Source organism: Pipistrellus hanaki (assembly GCF_964339955.1).
Source record: "Pipistrellus hanaki genome assembly, chromosome: 1".
Lineage (NCBI taxonomy): Eukaryota > Metazoa > Chordata > Mammalia > Chiroptera > Vespertilionidae > Pipistrellus > Pipistrellus hanaki.
Window position 1 is genome coordinate 48402327 of NC_140503.1, and position 13486 is coordinate 48415812.

General features: G+C 38.4%; 1 protein-coding gene and 1 pseudogene across 2 annotated transcripts in view; one reads left to right on the forward strand and one right to left on the reverse strand.

Annotated features, from left to right (window-relative positions):
* MINDY2 (MINDY lysine 48 deubiquitinase 2) overlaps positions 1-13486 on the reverse strand; it is a 62217-nt gene that overhangs the window by 34888 nt on the left and 13843 nt on the right. The window contains exons 3-4 of the mRNA XM_084873448.1: positions 6401-6465; positions 1219-1377 (exon numbers count right to left, since the gene is read on the reverse strand). Of these exons, the coding sequence (XP_084729574.1) occupies positions 1219-1377; positions 6401-6465 (224 nt within the window). The remainder of the gene's footprint in view (positions 1-1218; positions 1378-6400; positions 6466-13486) is intronic.
* LOC311611918 (large ribosomal subunit protein uL22-like) lies at positions 10206-11076 on the forward strand (annotated as a pseudogene). Its single transcript has 2 exons — positions 10206-10525; positions 10826-11076. The product of its transcript is annotated as a large ribosomal subunit protein uL22-like (transcript).

A 13486-nucleotide genomic window follows, 5' to 3' on the forward strand; every position in this document is an offset into this window, starting at 1 on the left:
AAATTATATAATTTTATTTTTTTACAATTAAAAGATAAGTGCACACAGAATAGAATTATATAGTGTGATCTGGGGGAAACAATTTCATTTTTTCTAATTGGCTATCTAATTAGAAATCTGAATTGGCTATCAAACTGGCTAACTATTTACATATCTAATTGTTTTAGCACCTTTTATTGAAAGGACTACCTTTCCCCTGTTACCTTACAGTGCCCTAATTCTGTCTATATATTCACAGTCTTTCTTAATCTTTAAAATATTTTGCATCTGGAAGAGTAAGTTGTTCCTACTTATTCTGCTTCAAGAATATCTTGGCTTTGCCCTAGCTGGTGAGGCTCAGTTGTTTGAGCGTTTCCATGCACCAAATGGCTGATTCAATTCCCTCTCAAGGCATAAGACCAGTTGTGGGCTTGATCCCCAGTAGGGGGTGTGCAGGAGGCAGCTGATCGATTCTTCTTTCTCACATTGATATTTCTCTATCTTTCTGTCCTTCTCCTTCCTTCTCTCTCTAAAATCAATAAAAACATAGTTTTATTTTTAAAAGACTCTCTTGGCTTCTATTCCTAGCTCTTTGTATTTTCATATGAATTTCACATTCTAAAACTGCTCCCACAAATCTGCTGGGATTTTGCTTGAAATTGTATTAAAACTATAACTTAAAGAGAAATGACATCTTTATAAACTCAGTCTTAAAATCTAAAATTTCATTTGTGTAAAAAGAATGTATAATCAGGTTCATAAAACACAAGTAAAGCCTAGCTGGTATGGCCCTAATTGAGTTGGCCCCTAACTTCCTGAAGGGATACTCAGAATTCTTGGGCTTAGGCAGGTTTAACAGTCTGGGGGATCACTTCCTTAACCTCTCAATTTGGCTCATTCCAGGTAAAAACAAAAATATAAGTATCAGCCCTAGCCGGTTTACCTTAGTGGACAGAACATTGGCCTGTCTACTGAAAGGTCCCAGATTCGATTCTAATCAAGAGCACATGCCCAGGTTTTGGGCTCTTCCCTAGTGTGGGGCATGCAGAAGGCAGCCGATCAATGATTCTCTCATCATTGATGTTTCTCTCTCTCTCTCCCTCTTCCTTCCTCTCTGATTAAAAAAAATAAAAAAGAAAACTCTTTAAAAAGTATAGGAAAATATAAATCAAATTAATTTGCCAAAGTAATAGCATTTTACTAAATTTGTGTTTATAAAATTTTAAATTTTCTACTTACCTGAGGGTCCACTAACCACCCATGGTACAAAGGAATATCAAGAAGATCAAATACTATGCATTCTGGTGTATATTCAAACACTCGAACACCAGTGAATTTCACATTTACATCCAAGCCTGTCTGTAATTTGTGCAAGACTGCCATAGCATCACTCATATTCTGAAAACAGAAAAGGAAAGGATAACAATAAGAAAAGGAAATAGCAATAAAGAAGATATTTAAATGCAAGGACATTTCCTTCTAATTTTCCATTTTTGATTTTTATTAATATGTACTATGTGCCAGACACCAATCTGAGTTTTAAACATATAATATGGTCTCACTCATATATGGAATCTAATGAACAAAATAAACTGATGTACAAAATAGATTCAAAGACATAGAAGCACGAACAGACTGTCAAATATCAGAGGGAAAGTGTGGTGAGTGGGTGGGTGGGTGGGAAGAGATCAACCAAACAACTGGTAAGCATATATATATATATATATATATATATATATATATATATGATCCATGAACACAGACAATAATGTGGTAAAGGCCTGGGGTGGGGGTATGGTGAGCTAGAAAGGGTTAAGGGGGAAGAAACATATGTAATACTTTCAACAGTAAAGATTAAAAAACAATATATGTATATAAAATAAAATAGACAAAATTCCTGATCTCATACAATTAATGCTACTGTGGGAAACAAATATATTCTATATATATAAAAGGGTAATTGACAGACCATCCATCCGTCCAACCAGCCAGTGATTATGATATGCACTGGTAGTTTAAAAATAAACATTGACTTATGCATGCCCGATATATATATAAAGCTCTCACTGGTACAAATCGCACGTGTCTTAATTTTCGTAAATAAATCTTTATCCAGGTTATTACAGTTGTTCCTCTTTTCTCCCCCCATAGGTCCCCTCCACCTGGCTCCCATCCCACCTTCTGCCTTTACCCCCCCTCAACTGTCCTCATCCATAGGTGTACAATTTTTGTCCAGGCTCTGCCCGCATCCCCCACACCCTTTTCCCTGCTGAGGATTGTCAGTCCACTCCCTTTCTATGCCCCTGATTCTATTATATTCACCAGTTTATTCTGTTCATTAGATTTTTTATTCACTTGTTGATATGTATTTGTTGTTCATAATTTTTTTTTAAAGAATTCTCAGTTTTGTTTATTTTTATTTAAAAAAATATATTTTATTGATTTTTCACAGAGAGAAAGGGAGAGGGATAGAGTCAGAAACATCGATGAGAGAGAAATATCATTCAGCTGCCTCCTGCACAACCTCCACTGGGAATGTGCCCGCAACCAAGGTACATGCCCTTGACCGGAATCGAACCTGGGACCCTTCAGTCCAAAGGCTGACACTCTAACCAGTTTGGTTTTGGCTGTTGTTCATAATTTTTATCTTTACCTTTTTCTTCTTCCTCTTCTTAAAGTATACTCTTCAGCATTTCATATAATACTGATTTGGTGGTGATGAACTCCTTTAGCTTTGCCTTATCTATGAAACTCTTTATCTGACCTTCAATTTTGAATGATAGCTTTGCTGGGTAGAGTAATCTTGGTTGTAGGTTTTTGCTCTCCATCACTTTGAATAATTCTTGCCACTCCCGTCTGGCTTGCATAGTTTCTGTTGAGAAATCAGCTGACAGTCGTATGGTACTCCCTCATAGGTAACTGTTTTTCTCTGGCTGCTTTCAAGATTCTCTCTTTGTCTTTTGCCCTTGGCATTTTAATTATGATGTGTCTTGGTGTGGTCCTCTTTGGATTCCTTTTGTTTGGGGTTCTGTGCACTTCCTGGACTTGTAAGTCTGTTTCTTTCACCAGGTGGGGGAAGTTTTCTGTCATTATTTCTTCAAATAGGTTTTCAATATCTTGCTCTCTCTCTTGTTCTGGTACCCCCATAATTTGGATGTTGGTATACTTGAAGTTGTCTCAGAGGCTCCTTAAGCTATCTTCGTGTTTTTTATTCTTTTTGCTTTTTGCTTTTCCAGTTGGGTATTTCTTACTTCTTTGCATTTCAAATCTTTGATTTGATACTTGAGATCCTCTAGTCTGTTGTTGGATCTCTGTATATTATTCTTTTATTTTATTTTATTTTTTTCATATATTTCATTGATTTTCCACAGAGAGGGAGAGGGATAGAGAGCCAGAAACATCTATGAGAGAGAAACATCGACCAGCTGCCTCCTGCACAACCCCTGCTGGGTATGTGCCCACAACCAATGTACATGACCTTGACCGGAATTGAACCTGGGACCCTTCAGTTCACAGACCGACGCTCTATCTACCGAGCCAAACTGGTTTTGGCTGTATATTATTCTTTATTTTAGTCAGTATATGCTTAATTTCTAGTTGGTCCTTTTTCATATCCTCGAGGGTCTCACTAAATTTATCGGCTGTTTCTAGAAAATTATTGAAAAACTTTATAACTGTGGTTTTGAACTCTATATCCAGTAATTTGCTTTCCTCCATTTCTGTCATTTGTAACCTGTTTCTTTGTCTCTGCATTTTCGCTGCTTCCCTGTGTTGATAGTGTGGCCATGTGTGCTAGGTGTCCTATAGGGCCCAGTGGCTCAGTCTCCCCAGTTACCTCTGTTGGACACTCTTGGTGCACCACTTTATGGGCTGTGTACACAGTCTGGTTGTAGTTAAGCCTTGATTGTTGTTGGTATCACTGGGAGGAATTGGCTTCCAGGCCAATTGGCTCTGAGAATCAGCTGTGTCTATGATGGGAGAACTTCTGTGCTGGAGACACCCTTATGAGGCAAGACTTGCTTCAGAGGGGCTTTGGTGCTCACCGAGTCTGCCCCCTGAGTGTGTCTCTTATGGATCTGAGGAGTTGTAATCTGGATGGTCCCACTCTGATCCCTGGGCACACTGGCTCCTGGATCTCCAATATGGAGGTGCTAATTTAGCCTCTGCCTGAGGCCACCCAGCAGGAGCTACAGAGAGATCTGCAGATTCCTCTTCTTTGTTTGGGGTTTGTAGGTGCCCAGATGAGGCCCAGCTGTGAAGCTACGCAAGCTGCTGTGGGAACTTGGGCCTTCTTTTGGATATTCTGGGTGTCTGACTCAACTGCAGCTTGTTAGGTAATTTTTGGTTTCAAAGGGCCGGGCCATTCATATGCAAAAACCTCTGTGCACAGCTTGGGTGGGGTGAGGTCTCAGGGAATCAACAGAGCGAAGCAAATAGCAATGGCTGATCATCAGCCCTGTCCAAAGAGGCCCCGGGTCTCAGTGTCCCTTGATAATTGCTGCAAGCACCTCTTGAGTTCCAACTGACGCCAGATAAACCAGTTTCTCCCAGTATGAGTCTGGGTCCCCCGAGTTTTGCCTGGAACTGGAGTTCAGAGCAGTCAGGAGCTTGTGTCTCCCTCCAGATTGGGAAAGACAACCACGTACTAAGTTGCCATCCCCTTCCGTGAGTGCCTCCATGCCTCTGCACTTTACTTCTGCAGCTCCTCTGAGTCTCAGTGTGCTTTTCTCTTTCTTTTTAGTCGTAGAATTTCCACTCAGCCAGTCTTCCTGTGCTTCTGGATAATGTTCATTTGTCTTTTAGTTGTAGTTTTGAAGTGGTTGTGTGAGGCAGCAATTTCAGGTGTTTACCTATGCTGCCATCTTGTTTCCCACGTTTTAATTTTATAATACTATATTATATATACTATTTTGACATGTAATTTTTTGCAGTAATGTAATTACTGCACAAATCTTTCTTCTAATTAATTTTCTTTTAATGTGCATGAATCCGTGCACCAGGCCACTAGTAAATACATAATATAATATCAAGTATTGGTAAGAAAAATTGAGCAGGACAAGGATGTACAGAGTGACAGGGGTGAGGGACCAATTTTAGACCAAGAAGCCTAAATATAAAAGTTTCTAGTCAAAGAAGGCCTCTTCCACTTTTAGGTATATATCCAAAATAATTGAAAGCGGCTTCTTGAAGAGATATTTGTACACCCAGGTTCAATGCAGCGTTATTTACAACAGCCAAGAGGTAGAAACAATCCACATGTCTATTGACATATATGTAAAGAAAATGTGGTATATACATACAATAGACTATTATCCAGCTTTAAAAAAAAAAAAAAAAAAAAAGGAAATCCTATTATATGCTATAATATGGATGAAACTTGAGGACATTATGCTGAATAAAATAAGCCATTGCAAAAGAACAAATTCTGCATTATTATACTTACATGAAATATCCACAGTAGTCAAAATCATGAAAACAGAAAATAGCATGATGATGGTTGGGGTTTGGAGGGAAAGAGAGCTGAGGAATTGTTTGATGGGTACAGAGATTCAGTATTACAATATAAAAATGTTCTAGAGATCTGTTACAAAACAGAGTGAATACAGTTAGGATTACTGTATTATACATTTTAAAATGTTACGATGCCCTAACCTGTTTGGCTCAGTGGATAGAGTGTCAGCCTGCGGACTCAAGGGTCCCAGATTCGATTCCGGGTAGGGGCATGCACCTTGGTTGCGGGCACATACCCAGTAGGGAGTGTGCAGGAAGCAGCTGATTGATGTTTCTCTTTCATTGTTGTTACTATCTCTCTATCCCTCTCCCTTCCTCTCTGTAAAAAATCAATAAAATATGTTAAAAAAAATCAACTTATAATCATTTTAAAAACTGTCATAGAAACACACAAATACAATTTTGCCTTGTGTAAGTAAACCTGGGAAAAACATGCTCTTAGTTTACATTATAATTTCTGGTAAAAATATATATATATATTTTTTTAACCAGGGGGACCAGGCTGAAAGGGAAGGGCAGTTGGGAGGGACCAGGTTAGCAGGGAGGGCAATTAGGGACAATCGGGCTGGCAGGAGCAGTTAGGCATCAATCAGGCTGGCAGGGGAGTAGTTAAAAAGGGTGATCAAGCTGGTAGGCAGAAGTGGTTAGGGACAATCAGGAAGGCAGGCAGGCGAGCAGTTGGAAGCCAGCAGTCCTGGATTGTGAGAGGGATATCTGACTGCCTCCCTGTAGGATCGGGCCTAAACGGGCAGTCAGACATATCTTGAGGGAGAGGATGCAGGGACACCCCCGCTCCCTGCATGCAAAAATTTCATGACCTGGCCTCTAGTATTCATATAAAACAGAGACTGTTTTATATCTTTAAATTAAAAATGACATATTTTAATATAATAAAAATTGTTTGTTTTACCTGTTCATAATTTAAACGTTGAATTTCTGAAATTTCTTTTGGCTTTGCATCAAGCATGTAATCTCCTGTAAAAAAAAAAAAAAATTGTGAAGTTGCCTTTAAAAAATATCAGATTTAAATTTTAAATTGTAACAATAAGTGACATAAAATTAACCACCTAATTCTAATAAAAGAAAATTGATATTAGTCTGAGATGTATATTTTTAATCCTCACCTGAGGATATGTCCATTGATTTTAGAAAGAAACATCAAAGTGAGAGAAAAACAGCAATCAGCCCCCACATCCTGGATGCACCCCAACCAGGGATCAAACCCAATCCCACAACCTAGGTATGTGACCTGACTGAGAATCGAACCCACAACCCTTCGGTTTATGGGACAACTCTCTAACCAAGCCACACTGGCCAGGGTAGTCTCATATACTTTTTCAACTACATACTCTAATGCTTTTGAGCTTTCTCTTTCTTCCAGTTTATAATATAGTGGAGCATCTTTCCATGTATTTCAACAAAGCTCTAAATGGCTGTACCAAGTTTCACTGTTATTAACAATATAACTATTACCCCATTACCTTTCCAAGAATGGGTGTTATCAGTCTTCTAAATGTTTGCGCCATTCTGAGAAGTAAACAAAAATTTTTTGCATTTAAAAAATTGATGTATTTTATATATGTATTTTTACTTGGTATCACCTATTTTATATATATATATAATATGCCTTTTGGTATATGTGGCACCTTTTAAATATATGTAGCTCCATCTTACATCTGCAGTGCCTTATCTATGTTTTGTCTTTTTAATTATGTATTAACTATATATACTCCTTTTCTTTTAATTGCCTGCCTACACAAGTATTATTTCTTCTTATTGAACTGTAAAAGCTCTTTTTCAACTAGAGAAATTAGAACATTTATTATTATATATGTGGAAAATATTTGCACTCTGTATTGGCTTCTAACTTTATGCTTATGCTTTTTTGTCTATTGTTTGTGTGTTACAGAAATATTTAATTTTAATTTGGTCAAATTCTTCTATTAATAGATAGATTGGATATCATGTGTAGAAAGATCTTCACATCTTAAAAGTATAAAAATAGCCTTGGCCAGTGTGGCTCAGTTGGTTGGAGAGTCATCCCATACACTAGTGGATGGGATGTAGGTTTGATTCCCAGTCAGGACACATAACCAGGTTGTGCATGTGAGGGTGGCAGTCGATGGATGTTTCTCACATCAATGTTTCTCTCTCTCTCTCCCCTACTTTCTCTCTCTAAAAAAATTTCCCCCCCGATATTTTATTGATTTTTTACAGAGAAGAAGGGAGAGGGATAGAGAGAGAAACATCGATCAGCTGCCTCCTGCACAACTCCCACCAGTGATGTGCCCACAACCAAGACACCTGCCCTTGACTGGAATCGAACCTGGGACCCTTCAGTCCCCAGGCCAATGCTCTATTCACTGAGCCAAACTGGCCAGGGCTAAAATAAATTTTTAAAAAAATATACAAACATTCACATATGCCTTCTTCATATAACTTTGTATTTGTCTTTTTTAATGTTAAATCTTTAATTTACCTGGTGTTTATTTTGATATAAACAATTATATATAACACCAGCTTCTCACCTAGCCTCCCAAATCACTAACAAATTGATGAAATTTTTTATAATACAACCTTTATTTTCTAATTAAAAATAAACTTCTAAAGGTTGCATCAAGTACTCTCTTAAGCTTTCCAACTCTACTAAAAAAAACCTCCTATAAACATTAATATATTATTTGTATTTTTTTTTCAAAAATATATTTTATTGATTTAAGAGAAGAAAGAAAGATAGGTAAAGCATTAATAATGAGAAAGAATCATTAATCGGCTGCCTCCTGCACACTCCCTACTGGGGATCAAGCCTACAACCTAGGCATGTACTCTGACTAGGAATGGAACTGTGACCTCCTGGTTCATAGGTCAACATTCAACCACTGAGCCACACTGGCCATACTATTAATATTATTTGTACTTTTACCTAGAACTTTATATAATATATTTTATTAATTTTTTACAGAGAGGAAGGGAGAGAGATAGAGAGCTAGAAATGTCGATGAGAGAGAAACATCTACCAGCTGCCTCTTGCACACCCCCTACCGGGGATGTGCCCGCAATCAAGGTACTACATGCCCGTGACCGGAATCGAACCTGGGACCTTTCAGTCTGCAGACCGACGCTCTACCACTGAGCCAAACCGGTTTCGGCTTAACTAGAACTTTAGGATAGCAAAATCTAGGTAGGTGTGGGGTTGAAGGGGTCAATGGGAAAAAAGGGGGACATCTATACTTTCAAAAATAGATAACTTTAAATAAATAAAATAAATAAAAAATAGCAAAATCTAGGAAATATTTTATTCTGCATAGGTACAAGAACTCCAAAAGCACTAAATGAATTGACTTTCAGAGATATATAAGCAAGTCTATATAACAAATATTTCTGAGACCATATAATATGTACCATATTTATGTATCTCTAAATATATATCTATATACATATACATACACACACACACACACACACACACACACACACACAGACATAGACATATTTGAGAACATAATTGCTATACTTGTATCCTATATGTCATTTGATAGAATTGGATATTTTTACTTATTATTATTATTTTTTATTGATTTCAGAGAGAAAGGGAAAGGGAGAGATAGAAACATTAAGTGATGAGAGAGAATCATTGATCGGCTGCCTCCTGACCACTCCCTACTGGGGATTGAGCCTGCAACTTAAGCATGTGCACGTGACCAGAATAGAACCCAGGACCTTTCAACCACCGGCCAACACTCTATCCACTGGGCCAAACAGGCTAGGGTGAAGAATCAGATATTTTATTTATTTATTTTTTAATTTCTGAGCATTTTATTTTTTAAAAATATATTTTATTGATTTTACACAGAGAGGAATTGAGAGGGATAGAGAGTTAGAAACGTCACTGAGAGAGAAACATCGACCAGCTGCCTCTTGCACACCCCCGCACATCCCCCACTGGGGACATGCCCGCAACCAAGGTATGTGCCCCTGACCGGAATCGAACTTGGGACCTTTCAGTCCGCAGCCCGACGCTCTATCCACTGAGCCAAACCGGTCTCGGTAAGAATCAGATATTTTTAAAAGGCAGAGTTTGTCGCTGTCTGATTTGCTCAGTGGTTAGAGCATTGGTCTGCACACTGAGGGGTCTGGTCAAAGGCATGTACATGGGTTGTGGGTTCACTCCCTGCCCCTAGTCAGGGCATGTGTGGCAGGCAGCCAGTAGCAACCAGTCTCTCTCACATCGATGTTTCCCCCTCTATCTCTTTTCCTCACTCCCTCCCTTCCACTCTTGCTGGAAAGAAATAGAAAAGCCCTGGCCGGTTTTGCTCAATGGATAGAGCATTGGTCTGCGGACTCAAGGGTCCTGGGTTCAATTCTGGTCAAGGGTATGTACCTTGGTTGTGGGCACATACCAAGTGGGGAGTGTGCAGGAGGTAGCTAATTGATGTTTCTCACTCTCCATCCCTCTCCCTTCCTCTCTGTAAAAAATTAATAAAATATATTTTAAAAATGGAAAAAATATCCTCCAGGTGAGGATTAACAAAAAAAAAAGGGGGGGGGGGCAAAGTTTGAGTTTTTAAGGGAATATCTTTCAGATTTAGATACCTAAATAAATCTTGTTTTGTCTAGCTTTTCTAACCTTTATTATCTGAAACTGGTCAACAATATTATTTGAGTCAGTAGCTCTTCCTGAAAGCAGTCAGAGGTGACCTCTGAAAATAGTTTGCTATTTACTTGACCCAGAAAGCCCCACAAAATCATGCACATCAAAATGTTCAAAACTTCACGTTCACTTTAAGAATACTTGTGAAACTGCCCAGGCCATCAAAGGTATGCATATTCAAAAAGCCACCAAGTATCTGAAGGACGTCTCTTTACAGAAGCAATATGTACCATTCCATCGTTACAATGGTGGAGTTGATAGGTGTGCCCAGACAAAACAGTGGGGCTGGACACAAAACAGGGTGGCCCAAAAAGAGTGCTGAATTTTTGGTGCACATGCTTAAAAATGCAGAGAGCAATGCTGAACTTAAGGGTTTAGATCAGTGTTTCCCAAACTTCTCTCGTGATGAGAATCACCTGGTGGAGTTGTTAAAACACAGATTCCTGAATCCCAACTAAGAAGTGCTAAACTAGAATTTTTGGGAACATATAGGTAAAATTGTATACTTAACTAGTGCTCTAAGACAGATTTTATATACAGAGCACTAAGTTAGGTATGCAATTTTACCTATATGTTCCCAAAAATTCTAGTTTAGCACTTCTTAGTTGGGATTCAGGAATCTGTATTTAACAACTCCACCAGGTGATTCTCATCACGAGAGAAGTTTGGGAAACACTGGTTTAGATGTATATTCTCTGGTCATTGAACACATTCAGGTGCACAAAATTCCCAAGATGCAGCATAGAATTTACAGAGCTCATGGGCGAATTAACCCATACTCCAGCCCTCTCTACGACACTGAGATGATCCTTACTGAAAAAGAGCAGACTGTTCCCAAACCAGAAAAGGAGTTTGCACAGAAGAAAAAAAAGATATCCCAGAAGAAACTGAAGAAACAAAAACTATGGCCCTGGCCCTGTCCCTGGCCTGTGTGACTCAGTTGGTTAAACTGTCCTCCCAGGCATTGAGAGGTCACCAATTTGATTCCTGGTGCTGGTACATTCCCTGGTTACAATATTAGGTATGAATCCCTGGTAGAGGGCATACAGGAGGCAGCCCATCGATATTTATTTCTCTCTCTCCCCCCTCTCCCTTCCTCTCTCTCAATAAAAAAAACAAAAAACAAAAAACAATATTAAAAAAAGAAAAAGAAAAGAAAACCAAACACATGGCCAAGAGTAAATTCAGCATAAAATAAATATAAAGTAAAAAAAAAAAAAAAAAAAAAAGCAAAGAAAGCAAAACTATTTATTGTGAGTCTATTATATGTTTAGTAATGGTTTAAAACAAATATTAGAAAATGAATGGTTCTCTTTAAAAACAATAATTTGCCCTAGCTGGTTTGGCTTAATGGATAGTCAGTCAGTCTGTGGACAGACGGGTCTCAGGTTCGATTACAGTCAAGGGCACATACCTGGGTTATAGGCTCAATCCCCAGTAGGGGGCATGCAGGAGGCAGCCAATCAATGATTCTCATCATGATGCTTCTACTTCTCTTTCCCTCTCTGAAATCAATAAAAAAATAGTTTTAAAAAACCAATAATTTTGCCGAAACCGGTTTGGCTCAGTGGATAGAGCGTCGGTCTGCAGATTGAAAGGTCCCAGGTTCAATTCCGGTCAAGGGAATGTATATTGGTTGAGGGCACATCCCCAGTGGGGGGTGTGCAGGAGGCAGCTGGTGATGTATCTCTCTCATTGATGTTTCTAGCTCTCTATCCCTCACCCTTCCTCTCTGTGAAAAATTAATAAAATATATATTTTTTAAAAACACCAATAATTTGGTTGGGCAAACATAGGAAACAGAATAAGATAATGATAAAGTATAATATAGTTAAAATCTAATAAGTGGCCAACACCGGTTTGGCTCAGTGGATAGAGCGTCGGCCTGCGGACTGAGAGGTCCCAGGTTCGATTCCGGTCAAGGGCATGTACCTTGGTTGCGGGCACATCCCGAGTAGGGGGTGTGCAAGAGGCAGCTGGTGATTCTCTCTCATCAATGTTTCTGACTCTCTATCCCTCTCTTCCTCTCTGTGAAAAATCAATAAATTAAAAAAATAAATAAATAAAAATAAAATAAAATCTAATAAGTGCCACCCTATGTTAGTCTAATCCTCACACAAACTATTTCAGATAAGTTATAATATAAATTCTAATTTGTGTTATACTTTTTTATACATTATTTTTCTACCCATTTTCTACTTTCCACCTACACTTTTTCCTCACCTTATTTTATTAGACTTCCTAGCACTTCCTAAGTATTCTAGCTTGTCTTGTTCATTTCTTTATGCCAAAGCTCTCCAACAAACCTTGCCCATGTATAGCCCTGCTCTACTATTCTAGTAAGAAATTTCCAAATTAAAATTCACTCCTCATCTAACCTATGCCAATCAAAATTCCCATTCCCGTGTGGTTTCTCAGCTAGGTGCTAGAAAAGCAATTAATAGTTTCTCTTATAATTTTTCTACAAGTGTTTGCTTATTAATTCGAAAGTATCTCTGGTTCCTCTAGAGAACTGGAGTAATCTCAAGAGGAAAAAAATCAAATAGTTTAGAAAGTTAAACAATTTGTCCTAGCAGGATTGGCTCTGAATAAAGTTTACTTTTGGTGAGGCAAATTCTTCAGAATTTCTTTTCTCATACTACTCTTGCTCACTTTTCCCCCAACTCCCATTAGGATACTGCTTTCACGCTACTCCTAGTTGCTGATTCTCCCTCACCCAAAACTTTCAAACCTCTTAAAATACCCCAAATCTAGATATTTCTTCATTAATATTTCTTTTTCCCTATTAAAAATTTCTATCCTGTGGCCTGTTTTCTCAAAGCTTTGCTAACCAACATTTAAATGATATTAATATTCCAAATGTCCTCCCTGCTTTTAACACCCTCTACTTGCTTTTGTCTGCATACTTTCAGAGACAAAATGAGCTGTTACTTTCCTATTGGCTGTATATGAGGATTTCCAGTTTTCTCTTGTACTCATTCCAAGGAGGTTTTCATCCCATGCATTTACTTGTCAAAGTTATCAATGGCCTCCTTATGGCTCAGTCAATGGTCAAATTTAAAGTCTTCTTCCTGTTTGAACTACTTGTAGCATTTGATCCAGCTAATATCTCACTCTTCATTGAAGGTTCGTGGGCTGACGCTCTAACTATTGAGCAAACCGGCCAGGGCCCTAAGTTCTATTTCAACATCACAGCCAGAGAATTCTTATTAAACTCAAGTCATATCATGCCAGTTCTCTGTTCAAAATTCTCTAATGGCTGACCAGCTTACTCCCAGCTAAAGTCAATGTTATAATAGTCCACAGAGCCCTATATGATCCGACCCTATTACTTCTCTCTCATTT